At 42.9% G+C, this 26,137-nt stretch overlaps 1 protein-coding gene across 1 annotated transcript in view; it reads left to right on the top strand.

Moving 5' to 3' along the window:
- The first annotated feature begins 917 nt into the window (after positions 1 to 917).
- klf7a (Kruppel-like factor 7a) overlaps positions 918 to 26,137 on the top strand; it is a 35,438-nt gene continuing 10,218 nt past the window's right edge. The window contains exons 1-2 of the mRNA XM_027028203.2: positions 918 to 1,363; positions 21,526 to 22,096. Of these exons, the coding sequence (XP_026884004.1) occupies positions 1,178 to 1,363; positions 21,526 to 22,096 (757 nt within the window). The 5' untranslated portion in view covers positions 918 to 1,177. The remainder of the gene's footprint in view (positions 1,364 to 21,525; positions 22,097 to 26,137) is intronic.

The following is a 26,137-nucleotide window of genomic DNA, read 5'->3' on the forward strand; positions in this document are numbered from 1 at the left end:
TGTGTTTCCAGGGAGAATTGGACCCATGTAAAAATAAATAGACAGAAGACCATTGAAGCATGAACTTGCAAGTAAGACAGGGTTTATCACTCCTCTCTAGCTGTTGCTTACCAGATGTAACACTTTTTTTTTTTTTTTTTTAATAAGCCACAATACCCTACTGTGTTTTGCCACTGTAGACATACACCTGCTAATTCCGGTCTCCTGTTGTTCTTGATCAGCGTATTGATTGACCTTATTAAGGTGTGACAGATTTGCACCTGTAACTCAGTAATGATGTATATAGGCTACTGACATTCACTAAATTAACCAATCATATCTTCAACCTGTGTAGAAGATTAATTCAAGCTTGAATTTTCTCAAATATTGACGTTCAGTACAGTGTTGGAATCTCATAATTTCAATTAAATGATAGATAGATAGATAGATAGATAGATAGATAGATAGATAGATAGATAGATAGATAGATAGATAGATAGATAGATAGATAGATAGATAGATAGATAGATAGATAGATAGGTGTAGAAACAGTTTTATATTGTTTTAATATGTTGCCTATATCAACCTAATTTCGTTGTGTTCATGGGACTGAAGATGCACGCTACAACTGAGAGATGCTTACTGTCCGACTAGCATGTACTGAATGAACCCTTGTTGCTGTTTTTTCCCATTTATATAGCCTTCTAAATATAGCTCTTCTTTCAATGGTACGCCTGCCAGGAGTGACAGCGCCACGAAACAACCCATGGTGGAGAACCGCATTTAACTCCTCCCTTTTTTGGAGTTTAGCCCCGCCTTCTTGACTCGCCAACAAAGTTGTCAACCCTTTTATCCTTATATGGTTACGCACTAACTTGACTGACAAGTAAGCACACCTCCTCAATCCCGGGCACCAGTGAACGATTCCTCGCGCTACACATAGGCACCGTAACCTAAGTGCCACTTGCTCGCAGTCTGAAACGTTGCGGGTGGAACAGCCTGGATTCTTAACAACTGATCACACACACTTATATACATGAACCAAACCGGAACAGCGCGCGTCCACATGTCGCATTCTCTATTAACTACAGGGCTTTCACCACGCAGCGTTTTCGTTGTTCTTTCCTTCCCCGTGAAACGGTTTCTTTGAACATTTAAGAGAAATCTAAGGTTTAGGATGGAAGCAAAACTGATCTGAATGTTTTCGGTGTATGAGAAAGCGAACGTGGATTTCTTTAGCGGTGAATCAAAGTCTTTCGGAGGCACCGTTCTGACCCGTACCATGGATGTTTTGGCGAATTATAGTATTTTCCAGGAACTTCAACTCGTTCATGACACCGGTTACTTCTCTGCGATGCCGTCTTTGGAGGAAAACTGGCAGCAGGTGACTAGCTTTATTTTCTTCTGTTGTCACGGCTGCTTTTCTTAATCGAACTTTTCTTCTATTGCAGCATCAGCACCCGGCATCTGCGCCTGCTCAGCGGCGCGCGTGTAACTTGTCAACCACGCTAAGACTTGTGTGAAGGCAGTGCAATATTTTTTTTAATTTTTTTTTAAATTTATTTATTTATTTATTTATTTATTTATTTACTTATGCACAAATGTAATCTGCTACAGTTTATTCCAGGTTGTTATTAATTGTTGTTGAAATAAGTCGCTGCGTCTTTTTTTTTTTTTTTTTTGGTCTAGCTAATTAATGGGCGATTAGATGATTTTAGATACATTTTGATTTCTTTTTTTTCTTTTCCACTTATGTTTCGGTGGTATCCTAGACACCTGTGAGGTTAAAGAAGAAAACTTCAGATGCGCGATTGTAATCTGTAATAAATTCAGACGTATGATCGAGGGACAGTTGTGTCTAGAAGTCAAACACCGTTGACAGAAGTAGTCACTTAAGTGTAACTTCATATGAAACAAGTAAGTCAAAAGTAACATTTTCTATGGAAAATGTACATAAACTGTAGAATCTAGTGATGCATCGTAGCTTATTCTCCCTCCTTCATCAGGGCGAAGCCATGCGGCGCGCGTAGACAAAGCACACTGGCATCCACATGGCCGATCGCTTTACGCCACTATTCAGAGATCTCTGGGAGATTTTTTGAAAATGCCACAACCGCGAAATAAAATAGTAAGTGCGCACAGCTGTGAATATCAATTTGACAGCAATGTTTCTCATAGTAGTAATGTTGGCATAAAAGAAGAAGGGGGGTGGGACGATATATTGCGGCGAGGGCGCGTGGATGCCACGCTTTTGCGCATGGTGGACTATGCGTTTCTGTCTCTGGCAATCCGCAGTGCTGAACAAGAAGTTAGAGTAGCACATGGTCAAATGATGCCGGCGTGCGTTGTCCACGACCTGCACGAAGAAAACCGATTTAACGCTTGTTCGGCCATTTCAGTGAAATTACTTCCCGTATAATGTACAATACAGGCGTTATCAAACGGACCCTTCAAACGCTTCTTTATTCAATATGCTTTGCATTATGGCCTATAACTGCATCTGGCCTTGACGTTTGATTGATAGATGTGTAAAATTGTCAACCTGTGATAGACGTCCTTGACATCAAGGGATTCCATTTGAATGTAAAGTACATTGGGTGCATATGCATGCATGTATGTGGAACTGTGTTGGTAGGTTTGTGTTAGTGTGAGTTTGGGTGTGGGTGTATGTGTGCATGTGTGTGCATGTGTGTGCTTGAGGTAGATACTTTATTAGGCCTTGCAGTAGCATTGTGACTGAAGGAATGAAGGAAATTTCAGGACACACATTTGACCTCAGTAGAGCTCATTCTTGCTCCCTGAACATCTTTGATTGCCAGCTGATACTGAAGTACACACCTCTCCTTTCAGGGACAGGAATAATACTCAAGAAATTGTATAATCTCTATTTGTAAGTACAGATAAGTGAGCTATGACATCTAATAGACAATGGACATTATTGCATTTAAAATAGCAAATAAAACATGACTTTTCCTTATATTGTCTGACTGGTCACTATGACAATTGAATTCAATTATAACAAAACAATATATTGGGACCAATGTATAACCTGTTTATTGATGGGATCATTTAATATGGTAGAATACATCTTAGTCTGCTTGAAATTCAGTTGACAGATAAAATATTTTAAAAAATGACATGACAGCTGTTTTCAAAGAATCCAGGCAAAAGTGCTACAACTATTATATCAATGATATTAGAGTCATCTTGATGGTTTTTAAATATAGATCACTATTTTCTACTAGTGAGGCTATAGGAGGTCAATAAGTAATATGTACAAAGCATTCAGGATGTGTGCTTCATTTCACATCAGACATCAGTCAATGCTGAGTGTATTCTAACAAACAACACCTTGAAGTGGCAGTCAGCGTGACACGTCTGGTCATGTATGGGTGAGTAAGAGTGTGATATTGGGACAGAAAATAGAAAATGCTTTTTTCCCCACCTAAACCCCGTTAGAGAGCTCCAGAGCTCCTGGGACGCTGCGGTGCATCAGACTATTCCGGGCCGCTTTTGGTTTCTCAACAATCTATTTTTGGGACACGAGGGAACTTGAGACATCTTTTGTTCTTGCTTCGTCCACTTCACATTGCCTCAGTATTTTTATGCCTCATGATGCGCACACCACTGAAATCCTGCTGCGGCTGCAGTAATGCGCTTTAGAGACACTCACAGAGTGCCATGGTTTTTAGGAAAGACTTTCTCCTGCCTTGCTCTCTCTACGTTACTCAAAGAGGAGTTTGAATCAGAGCTTAAGCCTGTCATGCCTTGGGCTCTGTAACATGCTCCAGCAACACTGAGGATATAGAGAATGTTTGGAGCATGTTCAGGAACTGTAGTTGTATGTTATCTCATTCGAGGTCTGATTACAATGAAGTGCTGCCCCCGTGATTTTACAGACAACACAGCTTTACAACAAACACAGGATTTGATTTGATTTGATTGGATTTTGTATAAAAATGGAGATGTAACAAAAGCCATGATGTCTAAACTGTCTTAACTGTTTGTGCATTTTAAGAGTTGCCCTGTGTGAGTTCGTTCATGCCTTTTAAGAGTTACCCTCTGTGAATTCATATAGATCTACAGTCGTAACATTCTATGGTGTTCAGAACTTTCTTTAAATCATTTCATGTTTCGATCAGTGCAGACTTTTGCGCCATGGCTACAATATTGAACAGACCTTGCACCTGATACGGTAATGACTCTCCCTGGGTTGCAGTGGTGATTAGCCCAGGACTACCACAGCACTTTATGTGTTTTACAATGTCAACCACTTGCACAAAGAGGGCCTGCATTCATCAAGCTTCACAAAGGACAACTACTGATCAGAGCTCTCAGATAATTGTTCTCATTAGGACGTTAAAGCCAAGAACTGCCACTAGATCAGCAGGCTTACCCAGAGAAATTGCAGGCTTGAAAGAAAAGCAAAAAACCAAGTTCACTGAGTTCCAGGAAAGCTCTCCAGGAAAGGAAAGCTAGCCCCAAAATTCATCTGTAACCCGACCTTCTACTGACTTTAATACCTGTCCTAGAGAAGGTTGATCTTAATCTTGTGTTAAATATTAAGGCATTCTTTGGAATTCAGTCTGTGACACTCAGCACAGGTTCAGCATTTTTAACATATTTTATTTGTTCACTGGCTGTTTGATCAAGAGCTCCATGCGAGCAAGAAGAGATCTGTTTGGATATGATTGCTTTGTCCTTGACCAAAGCCATGCATTAGTTTAAAGTGTAAAAGTTTGATTTCTGTCAGTGCGAGCTCAAAGATGCCTGAGCCTATTGAGTTGATGTGGATGTCTTGTAGCTCAGTGTTGATAAAGACTGACAATACTGGAAGAAAAATGTGCTGAAGCTGCATACTTAGCTGTGAACTTGCTCCTGTAGTTCACACTGCTCTCTGACCTTCAGAGTTGTCACAAAAAAGACTCGTGCTGGAAACGCCATTCTTAACCGTGCCATTCTTAACCATTATTAGCTGTGTCTCTATTGATGTGCCCCAGATTAGCTTTGGAACCAGCACTAGCCTGAGCCAGATAAGCCTGAGCCAAACGATATTTGATGATAATTTAAAATGTTGGTAGGATATGATTTCTCACAGTAATATAAAGACTATATGATTAGTACATAAAGCATCTTACATTTCTGCTTTAATTCATAATACATTTCATCAAAACAAGATAAATCACGGATATTAGTTCTACTTGATTTGAAAACACTACAATGTTTATTATTGTTAGATTCTATTTTCCCCTGCTGTATTCACATTCAGGAAGGATGTCCTCTTCATTGTCATTCCAATATTTGACAGGAAGAGACACTGCTACGTTTCTGATGAATCAACATCAGTCATCTAGACTATATGGTGCTCCATTTCTCACCATCCATTACTCCTCCACTTAGAACTGTATAAACAGTCAGGCCAATCTACAGAACATCAAATAATACTACAGCATATCCTGAAATGTTGCTGCTGTTCTCTCTATTGGCCAATCGTACCTGCAAATAAATATTTTTCTTCTTAATCTCTTTGTTGCCGATGTTTACTACAAAGTTCCCGAGGACAGAGCAAGATTCTGCAACAGCAGTATCATCTTTCAACTAAATAAATAATTAAACAATTAGTGGTAGTTTCATTACGGACTGATCAATAAACCATGGATCAATTAAAAAAAAAAACTGTTGTATTGTTATATCTATATTATAGTTTCTAATGCTTCAGACCATAATTTCCAGAATGCAGGGTATTTTATAAATTCTTCCAGGTGTTTATGAAGTAGTAGAGGTTGGGTGGCTAACAGAAACAGTTCCTCTCCACAGGTGTGTCTTAAAGATGAGCTTCTCTCGAGAACGCCTTGCTTTAGGGCCCATCAGTGTTAACATCAGTGTTAGCGGAAACACTGCATAGTAACTGACTCCCATTAGCTTGTATTTGCTATGAGCCTTGTATATGTATAGGTTACACAGCATCGCAGTACTATCCCCTGTAGGGGAAAATGACCATAGGGGCTGTTTAGGAATAAAGTAGTCAATCTATATATCTAGCTGTCCTCTACTGTCTCTTACCTTTAATCAGACTCCAATTTAAACTGTCCTGCTTTTTGCATGGGGACCTTGAACAAATCTGGCTTCCATGTGACCACATATTCTGTCAAATATTAGCAGTGATAAAGACCAAGTCATTTGTCATGAGTTGTGATAACAGATTTTTAGATAACTTCCCACGTAATTGAGCTGAAAAGATCTTTGCACACTTGATAAAAATCAGCACACTGATCTGATTGCCTCTGACAACCAGCTGTAATTGAAAATGACAAAGAAGCGACTCTCTTACTCACATTAGTCAGCACAGTTCGTTGCTGTAATATAGTCATTCCCAAGACAAAGGGGCTGCAGTATGGAAAAGATTTGCTTGACAGAGGGATTCATATGAATATCTTTAATTAATGCAGGTCTATAATTAAAGCCTAGACTCAGATCTTTTCCTCTGTTTCTGCACCCTTGGGCTGTCTGAGTGTGTGGGGGCTTTCTTCTGCACAGTTTGGCTGGGTGTGTTTTGCAGGTGTGAACAAGAAAGAATTAAGCAGTGATATCTGCACACTGTTTTTCCTGTGATCCACTACATGACAGCATCAGATATTTGTGTTAGCAATACTTACCAATTGACGGTATTGTTGGACCTAGTTCAAACTGAGACAAGCATTCAAAAATGTTTTTCCAGTTAAGTGTGCTTCAGGGATTACTACTGAGTGTCAGTATTGATTCTCCAATTCACGGTTCGATTTCAATTAGCAATGTCCAAACTTGTTTTGAAACTGATTACATTATAGTCCAGTTTAGGAACCAAAGATAATTGCAATAATATTTTATATAACAGACTTAAAACAAACACTAATTTATGACATGGTGGATTAGTTAAAAATTGATGACTGGGCCAAAATCATTACATTTAATTACATTTTATTAATTCGTACACATCAACATTGATACAACCATATAACATGCCAACTCTAAGAAAATACAATTAATTGGGTTTGATTTTAGTATTTCAGAACTCAATATTTCACAACCTCACAGGCCTCACATACAGGCCTTAAATGTATGATGACTGCAGTTCTTTCACAGACTCCAATAGAGTATGCCAGGGTCAGCAGAGACAAGTATTCCTTTTGCACAAGCATTCCTATTGGAAAAGCATTCCCTGTTGCAATCCAATCATGCTCCTGCACGTGGGTGAGAAGGACCAGCCCAGACAACAGCCTGTTGGCGGAGGGGTGACAGAGAGGTTGGTGTTTGATGAAGCACAGACACAGAGTGGCATGGAAAGCAGGATGGAGGAAAGTGAACTTGGGTTGGGAGAGGGGTAAGGGGAGGGAGTTGAGGCAAGCTTGCGGAGTAGCACAGAGCTTTTCACAGGCCTAACCTAGACCGCTGATGGAACTGCTTTGATTAGCAGACTTCTAGAGGCTTCTTTTCACTTACTCATAGCTTTGCAATGGCTCTGAGATCTTTCAGGTGCAGCCCTGGAGTGCGGTTTTGACAGATATTACTACCAGTATGTGTCACCGAATTTAATGAAATTAGAAAAATTCAAGAGCATCTACTTGACTGTTGTAGAGTGACAACTTTAATACACTGTGCTGTATGCAATGCATAGTTTGTACAAGATTAAATGAAAAATCCACTCTAAATTCATCACTTCATATGTGAGTTTTCTACTGTAACGCATGGTGGCCCGAGTGCCACAGGGCGAGTGGCAGGACTCCAGCGACTGGGACGTACATTTATTGACATATAAACATAAGACGATAACGGCACTCACAAGAATTACACACGATGAATACAAACATGAAACGGTTAACATTAAACATGGGCAGAAGACACTAATATGATTAACATCGACAAAGACATCACGTCAAGACATTTATGACATTGCATCCACAATGACCAACACTCTGCACACCTCGACAAGGGTTTAAATACATATAGACAAACAAGGTGCAGGTGTGTGCTGTTCTGGCCATAAACAGATCCTCCCACTACACGAGGCTGGCCAAACCACGTGTCTTGCAGGAGGCGAGCGTTCCATGACACCCACCTAAAAAATACATGAGTTTGTGAACTCCATTCAGCATCACATAGGTGCTGAACCTTTTAAAACACAGTATATCTGTGCCTTGCACTATTTTTAGCTATTAATTTTTTTTTTTTTTTTTTTACAGTACTTTACTAATGGTAGGAAGCATTACGTTCCTTATGTCTGGGCCACCAGATCACATGACTAATACTGTATAGCCAGCTTGATTTGACTAGCTATGCAGTGTCTGAGGAATGCGGGCAATATTCTTCCAAGTTCCACTGGAAACACTGACAAGACTTTTATAATTATATTTTTAAGTGGTTTTATAAATGGACAAACAGGGACACACACAGCATGTATGAGTGTGCTTCTGTATATGTGCTTCTGTGTGAGGACTGTTTCTTTAAACCTTTAAAAAGCCCCTTCAAATACTTACCAAGAACGTGATAACACGAGGACAATCAATTCTGCATTAGCTGTTCCAGTGTTGCCTTGCCTTGTCTTACCTTCCTAAATGCACTTTGTCTTCTGCTGTTTGGCTTTTCTTCCACAAGCTGCATCTTCTTCTCTCACTTTGGCATGCCTTTGATATTGGATTCGCTAAGGACACAAGTTGCTAGGGAACAGCCATTCAGACTCTTTTTTTATGTTTTGGTGTCAATCCCATCACCCGTCATCGGTGACAGCAAATGCTAGGCCTTGTGATGCCTCTGCACAGTGCGCTCCAGCAGACCTTGAAGGAGGCAACGTAGGGCACTGTTCCCTTCGTAATCAAGGGAGTGCTTGTAGCAAAAGCTCAGCTGCGAAATACAGGTTGACTGACAGCACGAACTGTTTACTGAGACTGAAGTCACAGTCAGTTCATTCACCCCGTCTCCAGCAGCAGGGCCGCAGGGGAGTATCTGCGTGTGCTAGTTCAGTGGAATCATAAAGCTGCACATTGGTTTCTCCAAAGCACTGCAACATGAGCATTTTGCCTTTAGGCACCTTATCTATAACATATTATATATTTAGGTGTATAAAGTTATGAATCCAAGCTTCTTAGAATGCTACGTTTTAGAGCTCAGCAGAGAGAGCAAGCCCAGCAGGAAATGTGTGTGTGAGTGTGTGTGTGTGTGTGTGTGTGTGTGTGTGTGTGTGTGTGTGTGTGTGTGTGTGTGTGTGTGTGTGTGTGTGTGTGTGTGTGTGTGTGTATGCTGGCAGTGCTGCTGTGTATAATATGGCTTTGGTCAGCATTTCTTCTATGTGTTTGTGTGCCTGCACATGTGTCCATGTCCTCTCAGCCGTAGCGTATGTGCAAACCAAGCTGCATTTCCATATGCTCCAAGTTACCGTTCTCTGTGCATCACATGGAGATTGACCTCTATGTGCATGAATGCCCAGTGCTACTGCCCTGCTCCATACACCCTGTTCACAGGCTGCTATAACGTGTCCTGCCCGTCCCTTACCACCATACCTGCTGGTGGTCCCACGCACCCAGCACTCTCCTACTTATGCTGTCCTAAAGAGACCAAGGTGCTGTGTGAAGTTTTTTTTTGTTTGTTTGTTTAACAACGGAGTAAAATGTATTGAATCGAGGCTTTCGTGTGCTATGCACTGCTGGTGAACATGTTTCATTATGAGCTGATTGATTTTGGATCGCATTCATACATTGTTAAGAGAAAGGGGCAATCTAGGGTTAAAGGGTCCTTCCTGAGTCCTTTATCAGTGTTATTTCTTATTGATTTCCTGATACAAAACCTTAACATTTTACATGTCACCTTCTACATGAATGTCGTGTTTGTTTGTTTTTTTTTGCACCAGGTCTTCTAAGAACTTCATTATTAAGCACAGCTGAAGCTGCATTTAATTTAGCAGTGCAATTTCAGCATGGCCTGTGAATGCTTCTCCCAGGTTCTGTGGCATAAGGAGCTCAGTCTTTTGTTTTAGCTGGCGGAAGCTAAATGGGTCGAGAGTTATTTTGGGATCTGTTGCTAGAATTACCTATGGGAATGGGCCTTTGATAGATGCTACAGGCCAGCTTTATATCAGCTGGAGTTTATATGCACATCTTTATTCCTATGTGTGCTGCGAATGGGTTTATTAATGGTTGGGTGGTGTCTAATGGTCGGATGTGCATGCGCGCGCGCGCGTGTGTGTGTGTGCACGTAGCACTGCAGGTTATATAATTTACATGGCCTTATATCTCATCCCCAACCCTTAAGGATGTAGTTTTAAGTAAGCATTTTTGCAGTTGTTTGGTGATTAATAATGAATAATTTGGTGGTGAATAATTAATTGTCGGTTTTATAATAGTACGATAATTACTGGTCTTCATAAAGCTTTGTGGACTGATAAACAAACTTGTAATAATGTAATAATGTAGGCTTTTAATAAACTTAGTAACATACCTATTGATTAGGAAAGTGGCAAATCTTGGAAGCCTGAACGACTCAAATCTGGACATGTGGATAAAAACAAGATTTCACATTTTGCCCTTGGCCCTGCCTCTCGAATCAAGTCTTGTGCTGAGAGGACAACAGGGTGGTGTGGCGTAACTCACCCTTCTCAGTTGCCCCGTGTGCTTATTGCACCATCGAGGGTCGAACCATGACCAAATGAAGTCCAGGGGCAGGGGGTGGGTAGCCCCACCCACCCATAAGTGAGATGGCCTCCACTTGCTCCATCTTCCCCCTGCAATTTCCACTTTAAGACCCAGAGACAGCTGGAGGTGTGCCAGCCAATGTTATGGAATCAGAATGTCCGCCGGGAGTTCAACGGTTTCAGTTGTGCTCTGTCGAGCTCGATGAACTTGCAGCCGAAGGGAGCAGCCATGCTTGTCTGAGATGAAATGAACATGAAGATGTGATCTCTCTCCTCTGGCTCATAACAGTCAAGCAGATCTGTTCAGTTCTTTAGGCTGTACTGCATCTGTGTGTCTTTTTTATGGTCAGTAATGGAAACCCTGGAAATTATGTTGTTTGTGTGTGTAGTTTACATTTGCTTTTTAAAATGTTACAATTACCTTTCTATTCACTATTTCAAATACACAGTACTTTCCACACTAAATGTTTTGATAAGGAATATCTATCACTCAACACAGCAACAGACTGTATAGCCGACCAACAGCTGTCTGCCCATGTGGTGATCAGAATTACAATAAACACTAGAGCATTTTTTTTCACCTGTACACAATGTGATCAATATACAGATATGTATTAGAATGTTACCTGGTGTAATTAGTTGCACTGACAAAATAACTGCACACAGTCACTGTGACTCACCCTTACATATAGCCCATACAGATAATACAGTGTTCATAGAACATGCAATGCAGAACACAGAACAAACCAGTTTGAGCTTATTCCTTAAAATGGCAAATACAACAAACATACCACCTTGGATAGAGAAAACTCTGATGCTGGGAGGCTGTTCAATTCAGGATGTCGTGATAATGGATATGTGATGTCAATGGCATAATAAAAAGCTATGCCCATTAAAAAACTGCGACTGTATAACAGTAGACAGTAATACCATTACAGATGGACAGATCTCGGTGGGGAGTCAGGATTTTGTGACTCAATCAATGAAGTTGATGGTGCACAGGCGAAAGCCACCAGCACTGGATGCTGTTTAGGTAAGACATGCAGCACTTTTAACCTCCTCCTCCCCTGTGGATAATAGGTTGTGGTTAGAACGAAGCTCCCGCATGCCAGAAGAGCAAGCCTGCCTACCACATGTGTTCACATAGTGCACGATAGCATGTCAGCTCCAGTACCAGCTATGTGCTATGCAGGTGCTAGCCAGCTATGCTCATCCCTTTGATCCCAGCAATTGTAATGCAAATGGTTTGAGGGAAGAAAGAAGAAAGCAGGGTAGAGAATGTCAATGGCTGCCCCATGCTGGGCACTGATAAACGTGGTGCAATTGTCAGTTTCCCGCTCGAAATTTACAACGCGTGGCCATTGGCTTAAACGGCAACCAGTGCTAGTGCTCAGACCAGTAATGTCTGCTGGTGACAGAGGCTCACAGAGAAACTACATTTTCTATTTATTTTTTGTCTTTTTTCAATTTTTCCGTCTTTGTCTTTTCCATCAAGTGTATAACGAACTCCAGAGAATTCCCATTTTGCATGAGAATATTAGCTCTAGCTCCAACTTTTACTGTTTTTTAATGTTACTTTTTATTGTTCATAAATTTTCATACATATTTATTTCATTAAAATTAGCTCCACAGCCTAATTAAAAACACAGCATCAGATGAACTGTGACCTCAGTTGCCTGGTCTCCATTTTCCATTGTTTCACGTACTCAACAGTTACAGTCTGTGGAGCTTTATTATGAAGATTTGGTTTCACTGGCTTATGTTCTAAATCTTGGATCATCATCTGAGCCATCTCCCATGCATTTCACTCACTTGGGTATCATGCTGTTAACCCTCAGTTTAGGAGAGGTACTTCCATCCTGATTTCTCTTCCTCTCCTACTAGCCACGAGCGCACATGGGAGTCTGTTGCTTGGTGAGAGATTTAATGAACAAATGTGGATCGCGATTAAATTAGTTAACCCTGCCAGAGGGCTCGTGCATGTATACACACGCGCAAACACTTGCATGCACACACACACAGTATACACAAACACACACACACATACAGAGGCCAAATCCAGTTAAAGGGAACTGGTGGAGGTTGTCGTGAATTTGCTTGGTTGGTACGATTCTCCATCTGAAGATCTTTTTTATACATAGTATGACCAAAACCATTTTAGCTTGTTCACCATAAAATTAAGTGGTCCAGGTCATCTTTTATTAGTGCCAGAGAGATTTGGTTCACTCACTCTACATTCCAGTGATGGTTATCCTTTATAAGGGAAAATGAAGCCTTCACAGATTTTCTTCATCTTGGTGATTTCTGCAGCACTGCTGACAGCCAAATGTCTGTTCAATTTGAGCTTTCTCACTGCTGAGATGAAGGAATGTCTGCTGTACTTCACATTCAAACGGGATTCTGGGGTCGTCTGAGTTAGACGGCAGCGCAGCTGCTGAGCACCAAGAGCAGCCAGGGCAGGTGGGGAGTATGGTTAGTGGCTGGCATGGCTTCTGCCAATCAAGCATCTTTCTGCAGTGCCACAGCTATGGGGGTCGTGGCCATGAGGGACACAGCCATGGGGGATGCGGGTACGGGGGATTCAGCCATGGGAGATTCGGCCATGGGGGATGCAGGTATAGGCGACACGACTATGGGGGACACAGCCATGGGGGAAATTGGCATGGGGGAGTGCCGAATTAAAGGCCTGCACTGCAGTCAGTGGCCTGATCCCTGCTCTTTTTACTAAAGCAATTTCAGAGGAAGCTAAGGTAAGGTAAGTGCCTTAGCCCTGCTGTGTTTTGACTGAATGGGTGTTTATAAACTAATTTTCTGAAGTTCAGTATTAGAGTTGAAATAAAATAAAATAAAAGAAAATCCTGAAATAAAATCCTGATGCCACACATCCCCGAACACCACCCAGCATTTACTACACACCCACTCGCACTCACACACACACCTACACACAGACACACACACACACACACACACACACACACACACACACATACATTAAACCTCACATCAAACGGTCCAGTGCTGATTGATCCACGGCCATCAGAGCGCTGGTTTTATTGCTAATTACTCAGCCTTCCCCCTCGGCTGCTAAAGCACAAGATTAGCGCGCTAAAACACAGGAGGTGCACAAACACTCAGAAAGGTTTATATGCCTTCGGCTCATAAAAATGTGCTCTGGAGTTTGTGTGTGCGCAGACGTGCTGCTCCTTAATTGGTGCTTTGTCACAGCCGCTACATCACCAGTGCTCAGTTACCAACTGCAGAGAGCTTGTCGTCCCTTTAATACCAGCTATTTGAGATTAGCTTAGTCAGGTGTCTGAACATGACAATAAAGAGATTGTTTGCAGAGGTAGTTGCAGCCTGATAAGCATGTCCATAATAAGTCTATTGCCCTTCAGTACTGGTGTCTGTAACAATGGTGTGGAAGATGAAGTTTGAAAGGACAGCTTTGACACTATCAAACAGTGGATAAGAAATTTCTTCTGGCAGGACTGTTTGTGTATTTAGTTGAGGTTAGTGTTTCGTTCCACAGTGCCCTCCAGCTCCATTAATGCTTATGTCAACAGGCCTGTTCAGGATCCATTTCACGATTGCCGGCTTCACTCTTTACGGCTGCTTAGAAGTGTCAGCAGGCATTAGCTCGTACTCAGCGAAACACCCCCCCAACCCACCCCCGTATAATAAATTCTACTGTTTAGATGACTGATGCTCCACTGAATACTGAGGAGAGGGAAATTAAGGGCACCTGCAAAATTGTACTTTGTTGTCCAAAATTCTATGGCACCTATTACTAAACCACCTTGAATGGATTTTCTTTCTGGGAGTCCCCAGTACAGGGAGATGAGTTTACCAAATAAATAAATTGCATCAACAAAGGTAAAAACATCTTAGTATGGTAATCTCTGTAAAAATGCTTTTTGTACCAGTGCTTAATTGTTCACAGAAATCTGTTCATGCAGTTTCCCTTTTGCAACCTTTCAGCATACTCGTGCAGTGTAAGTCCAGCTTCTCCATAGTGCTCTGTCTTTAACTGTATGTACAAGTGTGTGTCTGTGTGCACCCATGCATGTGTGTCACTGTACTCTGCACAGGTGGTGCACTGGGTTATTTTTAGGTGCTGCTGAGCCGGTAAAATCAAGTCTGCATGAGTAGTGATGGCCACTGCTGATGACATCACACTCACCCAGCCTACCTCCTCTTCCTGCTGTCCTATCGATCGTCTACTGCCCCTGGGGTGGTGGGGAATGGGATGGGGAAAGGAGATTGTTTCTTAGCCAGCTGGCCAGCAGCCGCCCTCCTGAATCAAAGCACTGGCAGGTGGTCATTTGTGTGTCTGGCCCCCACTTCTTGGCCTGAGTCTAACATTACAGATCAATGCGCTATCAGAGGGTTGGATGGGTGGATGTCCCTCTAGTCACTCTCAGCCATGCACAGCGAGCTCCAACCAGTGCACATCTTGCTGATCCATCAACTACTGAAAGATCAAATAAGGAACTTACTCAGGGTTTCTGCTGTTGGCTACAGTAGGGTACAATTGGACGGGCACCATTTATCAGTTGTCAGATGAGAGGGAACGTGTTACTTTACAGTGACAGCTGAGGTCACATGTGTGATTCTTCTTCATGATAGCTAATCACCTCTCCTTTGTGATAGCTAATGGGAAAAAGAGGTTGAACAAAGAGCATTAGTGATACTCTTTTAAACAAAGGCAAGTGTGAAAATGAAACGTATACAGAAACTGAAAGCCTAGCAAAGTTTTCCTCCTGTCATAAACGGTGTTTGATGTGAGCCTATAGCCACACCACCCCTTTGGGAGAGCTTGACAAATGCTCAACATTGCAGAATGACTATCCAGCTTGACAAATAACCCTTCTCCTACCATTTTCAGCTTGCTTGAACCCAATCGCCTTTGGCTAAGCCATCCACCAACATGACTTTGTCATCCTCAGTAATGGCATTTGCCTGTATCAGATCAGAACTTCTTTTTTACAACCTGCATTTTTTTTTATTAGTGGGAGGAGCCAATTTGGTACTTAAGTGCCATGCTACAAAAATGCAGATTATGAGTATGATCATTAATATGATGGTCTCTCGGTTGACTTTTGGCATTTTATGCAAAGCTGGCACCTTTTGACTTTTTACAGCTAGTGTTATGGTCTCCCAGGATAAACTGGTAGCTGGAGCCAAACCAATGACCTCTTCAGCCTTAGTGCTCAATGGTGGTATCCATGTAAGCAGTACTTGTGTAAGCCAGTTCACTGCCGGTGACATAAGACTGTGACTGAAAAAACGGCTTGCGGGGGGTGTGTGGAAACAGGACACAGAATGACACATTGTCACAGGTGCATGGATGCCTAGGAGATAATTGCCCAGCGGGGATAGACTACCGGAGACAGGCATGTCACATTGCCACCATGCCCCATAATGACTGCTCCAAGACCAGTTCCATCATAGCGATGAAAGTTAAAATGCCGAGCTGTGGCCAGTGAAGGGCTTAAAGGCCTGTTCTCAGACCCTCAGGTTTAAGCAGAGGGAGTGGCGTCAAAGTGGCTCAGTTTCCTTTCTGGTATTTGCAGCTGCGGGGCAAGCTGGGCACAACTCACTTTCCCAGAGCCGAGCTCCGCAAGTTTGGCAGTGTGTGCTCTGCGGCACGGTGTGAGACAGCAGCAGGGCTTCATCATGAGCTCCTCCATCTCAGCTCCAGTGCCATTAGACGTGTTTGTAGCTGTGTACTGTATAGGGTGGAATTGTGATTGATGTTTGGTTCTCTCTTAATCTGCCTGTGTCTCTCTGCTTACACTAGTAATCTGCTGGGCTGTGTGTGTGTGTGTGTGTGTGTGTGTGTGTGTGTGTGTGTGTGTGTGTGTGTGTGTGTGTGTGTGTGTGTGTGTGTGTGTGTGTGTGTGTGTGTGTGAGATCGATTTGATGGCTGATTGAGGCAGATTCAGGTGCAATGTTTCGTTATGTACAGAGATGGAACCTGATACTGGAATTGACATTTTGTCCAACTGTGCTCAACGAGCTTCTTGCAGGTTTTTCTCTTGAACAGAAATATTGATGCTCTGCCTAGCAGTACAATCCTACATTGCTTTCTCAGAAGATATTGGCCAAAAACGGTTTTGCCTGTTATGTCAAACAAGTGCTGAAGATCAGCAAAAATGAATGTCTTCTTCTGCACTCTGAAGCATATGTGAAGAGATGTAAGAAGCAGGAAGGTCCACAGCTGGAACATGCTAATTGAACACAGACCATGTTTATTGAACATGGGTGTTTTCCTGTGTCATGACAGATAGCTCACCTTTTTACTGCACTAGTGTTTACTTGAAATGCAAACTGGTCTACTGGCTCAAAGCCAGACAGACGATTTATTAGAGACAAACAGAATATATGTGCTGCCATTTTCAGTAACAATATCCTTTGAATGTCAGTACCTCAGGGCCTGTGGGTTGGTGGTGGTGGTGGGGGGATTGGGAGGGGTAGAGAGAGATAAGAAAGAAAAGAGCAGTCAAAAGAACCCCTTGACTCCTACCCACTCTCACCCCACTCTCACCCCTCTGCCAGTGGTTTACCCTGAAACATTGTGTGCCTCTCTTTGTCTCACTCACTCACACACACACACACACACACACACACACACACACACGTGCACATTTACACACATACACTGCCTTGAACTCTGTCTGCCCCCCTCTCGAGATGGCACATTCTCTTTCCTCAAACCGCGTCTGCCCTGTAACTGTCACATGCGTGACAGTTCAACAGCAGGCTCCCTGACATGGATGACCAGTGGAAGCCCCCAAGGCTCAGTGGAAAATCTATCCATAGTTTTTGTATCTCCACACATACACACACACACACACACACACACACACACACACACACACACACACACACACACACACACTGTCTCCCTGTACTCTTTACCATAATACTCCTTATCATAATTAATTATTATAAGTTATTGATAATAATTATTCAGGAGCTCATGCAACAATGTCAGTAAAAGACCAAAAGAGTATGTCAGTAAAATGTCACTAAAACCTCTTGTCCTAGCAAGCCTGACGAGAAAGAAATCCTGTAGTCAATCGAGATATGCAGATGTCCTATAGACACTTAGGTTGTCACTGACACTGGTACAAAGGGATTCCGCCATCGAGATTTTCAGAGTGAAACCTAAGTGAAAACATGGAAGCTAATATCAGTTATGTTTATATATCCTTTTTTTGGTGCCTACATTAGAATGCTTTTAACGCTGACAAAATGACAAGGAGGTCGCATTGCTTAGCCACAGCGGGAGTACTGAACTTGTATAATATAATTGATTTGTTACTAAATTGCTATTTATTTATTCACAGGGAAAATTGGTTAATTTTGTCAGATTTTAGAGGACAAATTCTAAATTTCACAGCATTTATTAAACAACACTTAAATAGCTAGCTACATGCTAGGCTAATTAAGGTAAACATTGAACGTCAGATGGTGTTAGGCTGAATATCAGATGGTGTTCTGATTCTCTCTGACTGCTCTGAATACTTGTCCATGTCACATGCAGCTCTCTTTCTGACAGGCAGCACCATGCTAATGTTAGTTTAACAGGAAGCTGCAGCTTCACTCAGCTTCCAAAACATAACAATGTTGAAATTGCCAATGAAGGATTTTGTGTCAAATATCAGTGTTTGTAAGTGTAAGTGTTTATAAAATTTAAATCCACAGCAGAAATTAAAAGGAGAACTTGTGCAGCTCAAAATGCGCAACGTTACATTACTACCTTTAGGAAATCCTCGTGCAATGTTTTTATTTGACTCATCACCATAACAAAATAAACATGCAAAGAGCACTTAAGTGTTCTCTGTGTGGTTAAAACTCGTATCCAATAATTTTTTTTTTAATTATTATTTCCAAGCGTTTCATGGAAAAGCTAATACTTCACAGGAAAAGGCTGATTTCACGGTGCTTGATACGATTTTCACGGCTGTGAATTTGGTAAGGCCGTAATTAATTAATTAAGGGTAGAAGACCAGATACGTGCAAGGTGTTTCAGTTAAAATTTTAACATTAAATCCATGGTGACAGTAGTGTATTTATGCCATGATATTTAATGGGATGTGATTTTTCACTCCAGAAAATACAGGTTTTCAATCATGGCATCACCACTGTTGGGGTCCTGTTTTTCTAAAAGGTAGAAACACATGTGGAGCTGTTAAATGAAACAAACAATTATCAACTTAAAGGCAATTTGACTTGACAATGGATATTCTGGTTGTGTGGAGAGATTTGTATAAATATTTGTTTTTTTTATTTCTATTTTTTTATTTGGAAAACTGTAAGCTAGATAGGCTTACTTTCTTTGTAGATAAGACTGCCACTCGTGAATGTTAGCTATATATAGACAGTACATGCAGGTAAAACAATGCACCAATTAAATCTAACAGAACATATAAATCTTTGTGGTCATTGTGATCTTTAATGTTTCTCCATTCCAGATCTACAAAGTCATCTGTAAAAAGATATCTTATTGTAAATGCTTTTGTGTTTCCTCCACACTCATGCAAAAACAATAAGAGCTGCCACTCTTACTGAATGTGCGCAATCGCAGTGATTCTCACCAATTGTGATGTCACATGCCTCCCTATAGCAGAGGTATTCAAATCACAGTCTTCAAGGTCCAGATCCTACAGATTTTCCACCCTCCCTTTATCTAGGATTCAGGTATAATGACAAAGTGGCCAACCAGTGACATGAATCATGTAATGAATTACAGAGGATTACAAGTTCCAGGATCAGATCTGAGGTTCATATTTGAATACCACTGGTGTATAGTATACGTGCTGGTAAATTTCCCCTCCCTGCCCACTTGCCAGTCCCAATAGATTTGTTCACACTGGGACCTTGAGTCACATTAAAAGTAAAGAAAGAAGCCACTTGAAATGAAATGATTCATGACAGAAGACTCTGGTTCTCCACCTCTTTCTATCATTGTTGCTATCTCTCTCTGTCTCTCTCTCTATCTCTGTTTGTCTTTCACCATTTTTAGTTTTCTTGTACTCTCATTTTATCTTTCTTTGCTTTACTGTTCTTGCTGTTTCCTTCCTGTCAGTGTTTTTTATTGCCTCTCTCTTCCTCTTTGTTTCTATGTGTCTGTCTCTCTCTCTCTCTTTCTCTGCACCTCCCACCCTCCACTCTCTCTGTCCTCGGTAGGTAATTCAGGTCAGTTCTGTTTCTTCAGCTCCACAGAGCTCCAGTTGACCCAATGTAATCAATCACGGTCTAACCATCTATCTCTTAAATCCTACTGAAGCAAACAACACGCTAGAGAGAGTGAGAAAGTATGTATGTGAGGGAAACTATGATAGAGAGGGAATGTGTGAAAGAGAGGGATAGTGAAAGAGAATAGTATCCGCAGGAGTATTTGCATGTTTTAGTTTAGTGGAATCATAAAGCTGCACATTGGTTTCTCCAAAGCAATGCCACATGAGCATTTTACCTTTAGGCACCTTATCCACAATATATTATATATTTAGGTGTATAAGGTTATGAATCCAAGCTCTTCTTAGAATGCTGCATTTTAGAGCTCAGCAGAGAGAGCAAGCCCAGCAGGAAAAGTGTGAGTGTGTGTGTGCGCGCGCGTGTGTGTGTGTGTGTGTGTGTGTGTGTGTGTGTGTGTGTGTGTGTGTGTGTGTGTGTGTGTGCGCATGAGAGAGAGGGAGAAATACTCAAATATATGTCTGAGGGGTCACTATAGTGGACACACAGAACTATCAGTCATTGCCACAGTGCAACACTAGTGGACCAAGTTTAGATTATGTAAAGATATTATATTATGTTGGAGGTCTCTGAAAGACCTTGTGTTTTTCCATAACATTTTGACCATTAAGCAGGCTTACAGTAAGCAGTAAGCAGTAAGCAGTGTGTTGCAAGGAGATGAAAAAGTTTGACTGACTAGTGAAAGAGCTTATATAAAAATGATGCTGGCAAGAGTCTTGAGCAAGCAGAAGCCCTGGGAGATGTATATGCTTGAAGAGTTTTCCATCTAATGTGGTCCAAGCAGTCTTTACTTGGTTTTCCATCATATGTGGTCTATGAAGGATCTATGGGTAGTAAGGTGAATTTCAAATACTTAATGTCAAATATAACCAAAGAGCTAATTAGTATGCAAGCAAGTTACATATGATACAAGCTGGTATGGAAACCTTTGTAGGCTTATCTCAACAATTTCAACAGTTCAAAGTTTTATTGGATATCACTGAATTTAAATGATTTATAACAAGACCAAACTAATATACCAGGCTTTATGTTGGATGGGCAAAAATGGCCATATATCCCTAGACAGACAGCTGGAAATATATAAAAGTCTATAGTAGTTTTATAGCCATATTAGTTCAGTAAACCTCATATTAAAATTGTAAAGATATGGTGATGTAAAAAGTTGCAGTGCTGCTTGCAGGAAATAATAACAATATAGATAGACATACGTAGTTTATGTCTTTTCAGTTACATGTCTGTGCACACACCAAAGTTTAGGATTTACCCACCTTTCGACCACTACATAATTAAATTAGTTGATTAGTTAATTATTTGCTGAAGACAGTGAAAAGAGACTTGCATCCTGCAATACAAATACCATAGCAATATGTGATCCATAAGCTTTAAAAGAATTAGATTCAGTGCCCATGGCACAGCCTGTATGCTTGAATATCTTGCTTGAATACCAGCAATTCTGGTATTAAAATAGATCAATTAAAACAAATATTAAAAAATAATGGACTTTCTTTGAATTCCTATTTATAGATTTATAAAGGGAAATAAAAAATGTAGCACTGCAAGCTCAGATGGATAGAGCAAAACATGCTGTGGGTTTGTGAATAAACAGTGTACCTCTCTTTTCACAGACCTGCCTGGAACTTGAGCGCTATCTGCAGACAGAACCCAAGCGACTCTCCGACCTCTTCGAAGATGACCTGAACTGCCTGCTCTCACCAAGCTTCATGAAAGCAGAAACTGATGAAGATGCTCTGGACCCCCTTCTGCCCAATCTTGCTGACCCCCCAAGTCCTCCTTCATCTCTTCTCAGCCCCCCAAGGGAGCCTCAGACCTTACCTGCTCCTGATTTCCCCACTGTGGTCAATGCTGCCCAGCTGAGTGCTGTCACCTCCCTGACTCCACCCTCCTCACCGGAACTGGGCCGCCACTTGGTCAAGGCCACCCACACCCTGTGCGCCTCGCCTGATGGGACTCTCACACTAAAGCTGGTAACCCGCAAAGTGGCTGTGGCTCGAGCAGTCTCTCCCGAGCACATTGGTGGCCATGGGGGTGGGCATAGTGATGGAGAGCAGGCAGGCACAGCAGGGGGTGGGGATTCAGTGGAGAACAAGAAGAGGGTCCACCGCTGCCAGTTCAACGGCTGCCGCAAAGTTTACACCAAAAGCTCTCATCTGAAAGCACACCAAAGAACACACACAGGTATTTGGCACCAAAGTTTTGCTCTTCGTGTTTTACCCTGGGGCTACGAGCCTAATGTAGCTAAGTAGTAAGGGAAGCATATACTCAGCAAGTAACTTTCTGCGACCACATGCCCAAATCATCACACACTTGCCTCAAATTGTATCAAGTTAAATAATGACAACTAGTGTAATTAATTAAAAATAAACAGAAGGAGTAGGATTATAGTAGGGTTAATTGAATCACAAAAGCAAGTCTATCATTACTTAACAAGACTTAACTTTGACATTGCTTTAACATGTTGATATGTTAGAAACTCAAGGAGGTTTGTACGATGTGTATAATTATTTTTGCATACAGTTTGCATGGTTTAAATAAGCTTGTCCTGCTTACCTACTGAGTTAGTTTGGTCTCTCCAGTCTAAAGAACTAAACAAGCAACATTTGGACACGAAATGAGGAAATTTAGTACATTTGCAAAACTTTAAGGTCATACTTTGGCACGTATTATTAAACTTCAGCATATTTTAAGTAATTAAATTTTGTAGAAAGATAATTTCACCTCATAAAGCTATATATGTGACGTTTGCAACACAGAAGAAGTGAGAGGTGGGGTTGCACCAAAGTGCTCTTTATTATCCATCAGTATTTAGTGATGGAAACACTAAACAAAACTCAAACAGTCGTTCTCTATGAGTGAGTGCAGTTATCAGATGAGACTGGTGCCTTAGGTATGCTAATGTGCAGCCCCGTCTCTTGGGATCTGTGGGTTTATATAAGCATATTATGATTAACGAACAGGTAAATTCTATTAGTACTCCAGTGATTGTGAGCGGGGCAGGTAAGGGGTGTGATCCCTAGGAGGAGTGGACTTGTCCCTCTTGCTAGCTGACCAGCCAACCGTGACAGAACCCCCCCACCGAAGACCCTGCCAGCCTCCTGGTGCACAGCTGACCTGGCCGCTGAAGGGCTGGCTTCTGCGGATGTTCCTGATGAAAGGAAGTGGTGAGGTCGGGATCCAACAATTTGGAGGCCAGTATCCAGCAGCACTCCTCAGGTCCATACACTTCCCAGTCCACGGGGTACTGGACCTGCCTGCGAGCCCCTCTGGAATCAAGGAGGGCCCTTGCCATGTATGTGGGACTTCCCTCTATCTCCAAGGGAGGAGGTGGAGCACTCGAGGAGCTCTCCCCTTCCACGAGGGGACCCTCTACAACCGGCTTCAGGGCCGAGACATGGAAGGCCCTAGATGCCCGGCTGTGGCAGAGCAAGCTGACATGGTAGGTGACCTCATTAATCTGCGCCAAAATGGTGTATGGACCCTCATACCTCATTGCTAGTTTGACTGTGGAGCCGGAACGGCTGTCCTTCGTTGATATCCACACCTTTTGTCCAGGTTCGTTGTAGGGCATCGCCATGTCCCCTATATGCTTTCCATGGGTTGTCAGCTATGGCTCTGCGCAGTTTCTGGTGGACCTCCTTCCACACCTGCTCGCTGTGCCGACACCATGTCTCCACTGCTGGCTGGTTGGACATGGTGGGATTCCATGGATATAGCAGGGGCTGGAACTCTAGCATACATTCAATGGGTGATAAACCTGTCACTGCATGCTGCAGTGAATTCTGGGCATATCCTCCCAGGGGAGGTAGGTGCTCCAAGTCTCAGTGTGCCTCTGGCAGTACAGCCTGAGAAATTTGCCTAGCTCATGGTTTACCCTTTCTACCTGCCCGTTGGCCTGAGGGTGATACGCAGATGTCAGGCTGACCATGATGTTTATCTTACCCAACAGTTCCCTCCACACTCTGGAGGTGAACTGTGGGCCCCGGTCTGAGATGATATCCTCCAATAGCCTGAATTGCTGAAAGACATGGTGGAAGAGCTGGTCCACCATCTCCCAGGCAGTAGGTAGACCCTTGAGGGGGAGGAACCATACTATTTTGGAGAATCGGTCCACTATGACCAGGATCAGCATGTTGCCCTCGGACACAGGTAAGTCAATGATAAAGTCAATAGCCAGGTGAGACCAGGGTCTTATCGGTGTGGGTAGTGGCAACAGCTTACTTGCAGGTGGTGTGCGAGGGATCTTGCTGCAGGCACAATTGGCACAAGATGCTACATACATTACTATGTCCTTGTGCATGGCCAACCACCAGTAGTGAGCACTCAATAGCTGCGCCGTGTGGGTTGCTCCTGGGTGGTCTGTCACCACGTAGGTGTGTGCCCACATAATAAGGGTTTGACGGAGGTGGAATGGGTCAAAGAGGTGGTTTGGCAGGCAGTGCGGATGTGGATTTGCTGCCTCTATCTGTCAATTCAGGTCCTTTGTGTTGGGATAGTATCGCGCCTACCCCTCCGTCCGACGCGTCTACCTCCACCACGAAAGGCTTTTCTGGGTCTGGCTGCTGCAGTACCGAGGCAGTAGAAAAGGCTTCCTTCAGCTCCAAGAAGGACCTCTCCGCCTTGGGTCCCCATCTTAGCCTCTTGGATGTTCCACGGAGTAGGTCTATAAGAGGTCTAGCCACCGTACTAAAGGATTTAATAAAACGATGAAAAGTTAGCAAATCCCAGGAAGCACTGTAGCTCCCTGCGAGTTTGCGGTCTAGGCCAGCCCTTTACTCCTTCTACCTTGCACGGTTGCATGCATACACTGCCCTCATGGATGATATACCCCAGGAAACTTTGTGATGGAACTCACATTTCTCCAAATTGCAATAGAGGTGGTTCTGCAGGAGGGTGCGGAGGACAGCCCATACATCATGCACATGTTGGTTCCAGGAGGAGGAATAGACAAGAATGTCTATTCAAATATTCATAATGTCCCAAGGCTGTGCTGAAGGCGGTTTTCCACTCATTGCCCTCCTTGATCCAGATGAGGTTGTATGCACTGTGAAGGTCCAACTGTTTGAATATCCAGGCTACCCATAATTGCTCGAGTGCTGCATGGACAAGGGGGAAGGGGTACGGATATTGTACCAACAGTTCATTGAGTCCCTGATAATCCACAAAAGGCCTCAACCCTCCATCCTTTTTTTTAACAAAGGAGACACTTGCAGATGCCAGGGAGGTGGAGGATGAGATGAAACCTTGCTGGAGGGCCTCCTTGATGTATTGCCCCATTGCTCATTCCTCCTCTTGGGAGAGAGGGTAAAACCTGCATCGGGGAGGAACTGTGCCCTCCTTCAGCGTGATTGTGTAGTCCCAGCCCCAATGTGGAGGCAGCTGTGTGGTTCTTGTGGGGCAAAATACCTGTGCCAGGTCACTGTATTTCTGGGGCACGGTGAGGTTGTTTTTGGCTTTGGGACTCTTAATGGATGTGGACTGCAGATACACCGTTTGGTGGGATAGGCATTTGTCCTCGCAGGCAACTGCCCACTCAAGGACATGATTCTCTGTCTACTGCATGTGGGGATTGTGTGCCCTTAGCCATGGAAGCCCTAGCATAATCAGATGAGAGAGGGAAGGAAGGAGGTAAAAAGCAACATGCTCCATATGCTCACCTTCAGTTTTGAGGAGAACATGAGGAGTAATATGTGTTATGAACCCCGACCCCACGGGTCCCCTGTTGAGCGCCTGCACACTTAACAGAGTGGGGAAGGTAATGGCTCTTATTCCCAACCTCTTGGTGAACCCCCAGTCCATGGCATTGCCTGCTGCACCAGAGTCAACCATTGCCGACATGGAGAGTCGCAGACCCAGATGTACCACTTCAACTGATAATTTGCACATAAAAAGGGTCAGAGAATGACTCACCAAATTGCGGCACTTCTCTCGGTTCCCCAGCTGGCCTTTTACCCTGGCCACACCTAGTTGCATGGGCTCCACCAGAGCTTCTGCTTGCACCACCGCTGGTGCAGTCTCTCACTGTTGTCGCCTCCGGGGGAATTGCCGGCGTCGCTCCAATAGGAGATTGTCATAAATGATAGCCAGATGGACCACCTCATTCAGTGAGGTGGCCTCCTGCTTAAATGCCAGTTCTGCCTGTAGAGCCGCCCTTATTCCATTGACAAACGCGTCTACCAAGGCGGACTTGTTCCAATGAGTTCCCGCAGCTAGCGTCCAGAA

Source organism: Electrophorus electricus, chromosome 16 (assembly GCF_013358815.1).
Source record: "Electrophorus electricus isolate fEleEle1 chromosome 16, fEleEle1.pri, whole genome shotgun sequence".
In the NCBI taxonomy this organism is placed as follows: Eukaryota; Metazoa; Chordata; class Actinopteri; order Gymnotiformes; family Gymnotidae; genus Electrophorus; species Electrophorus electricus.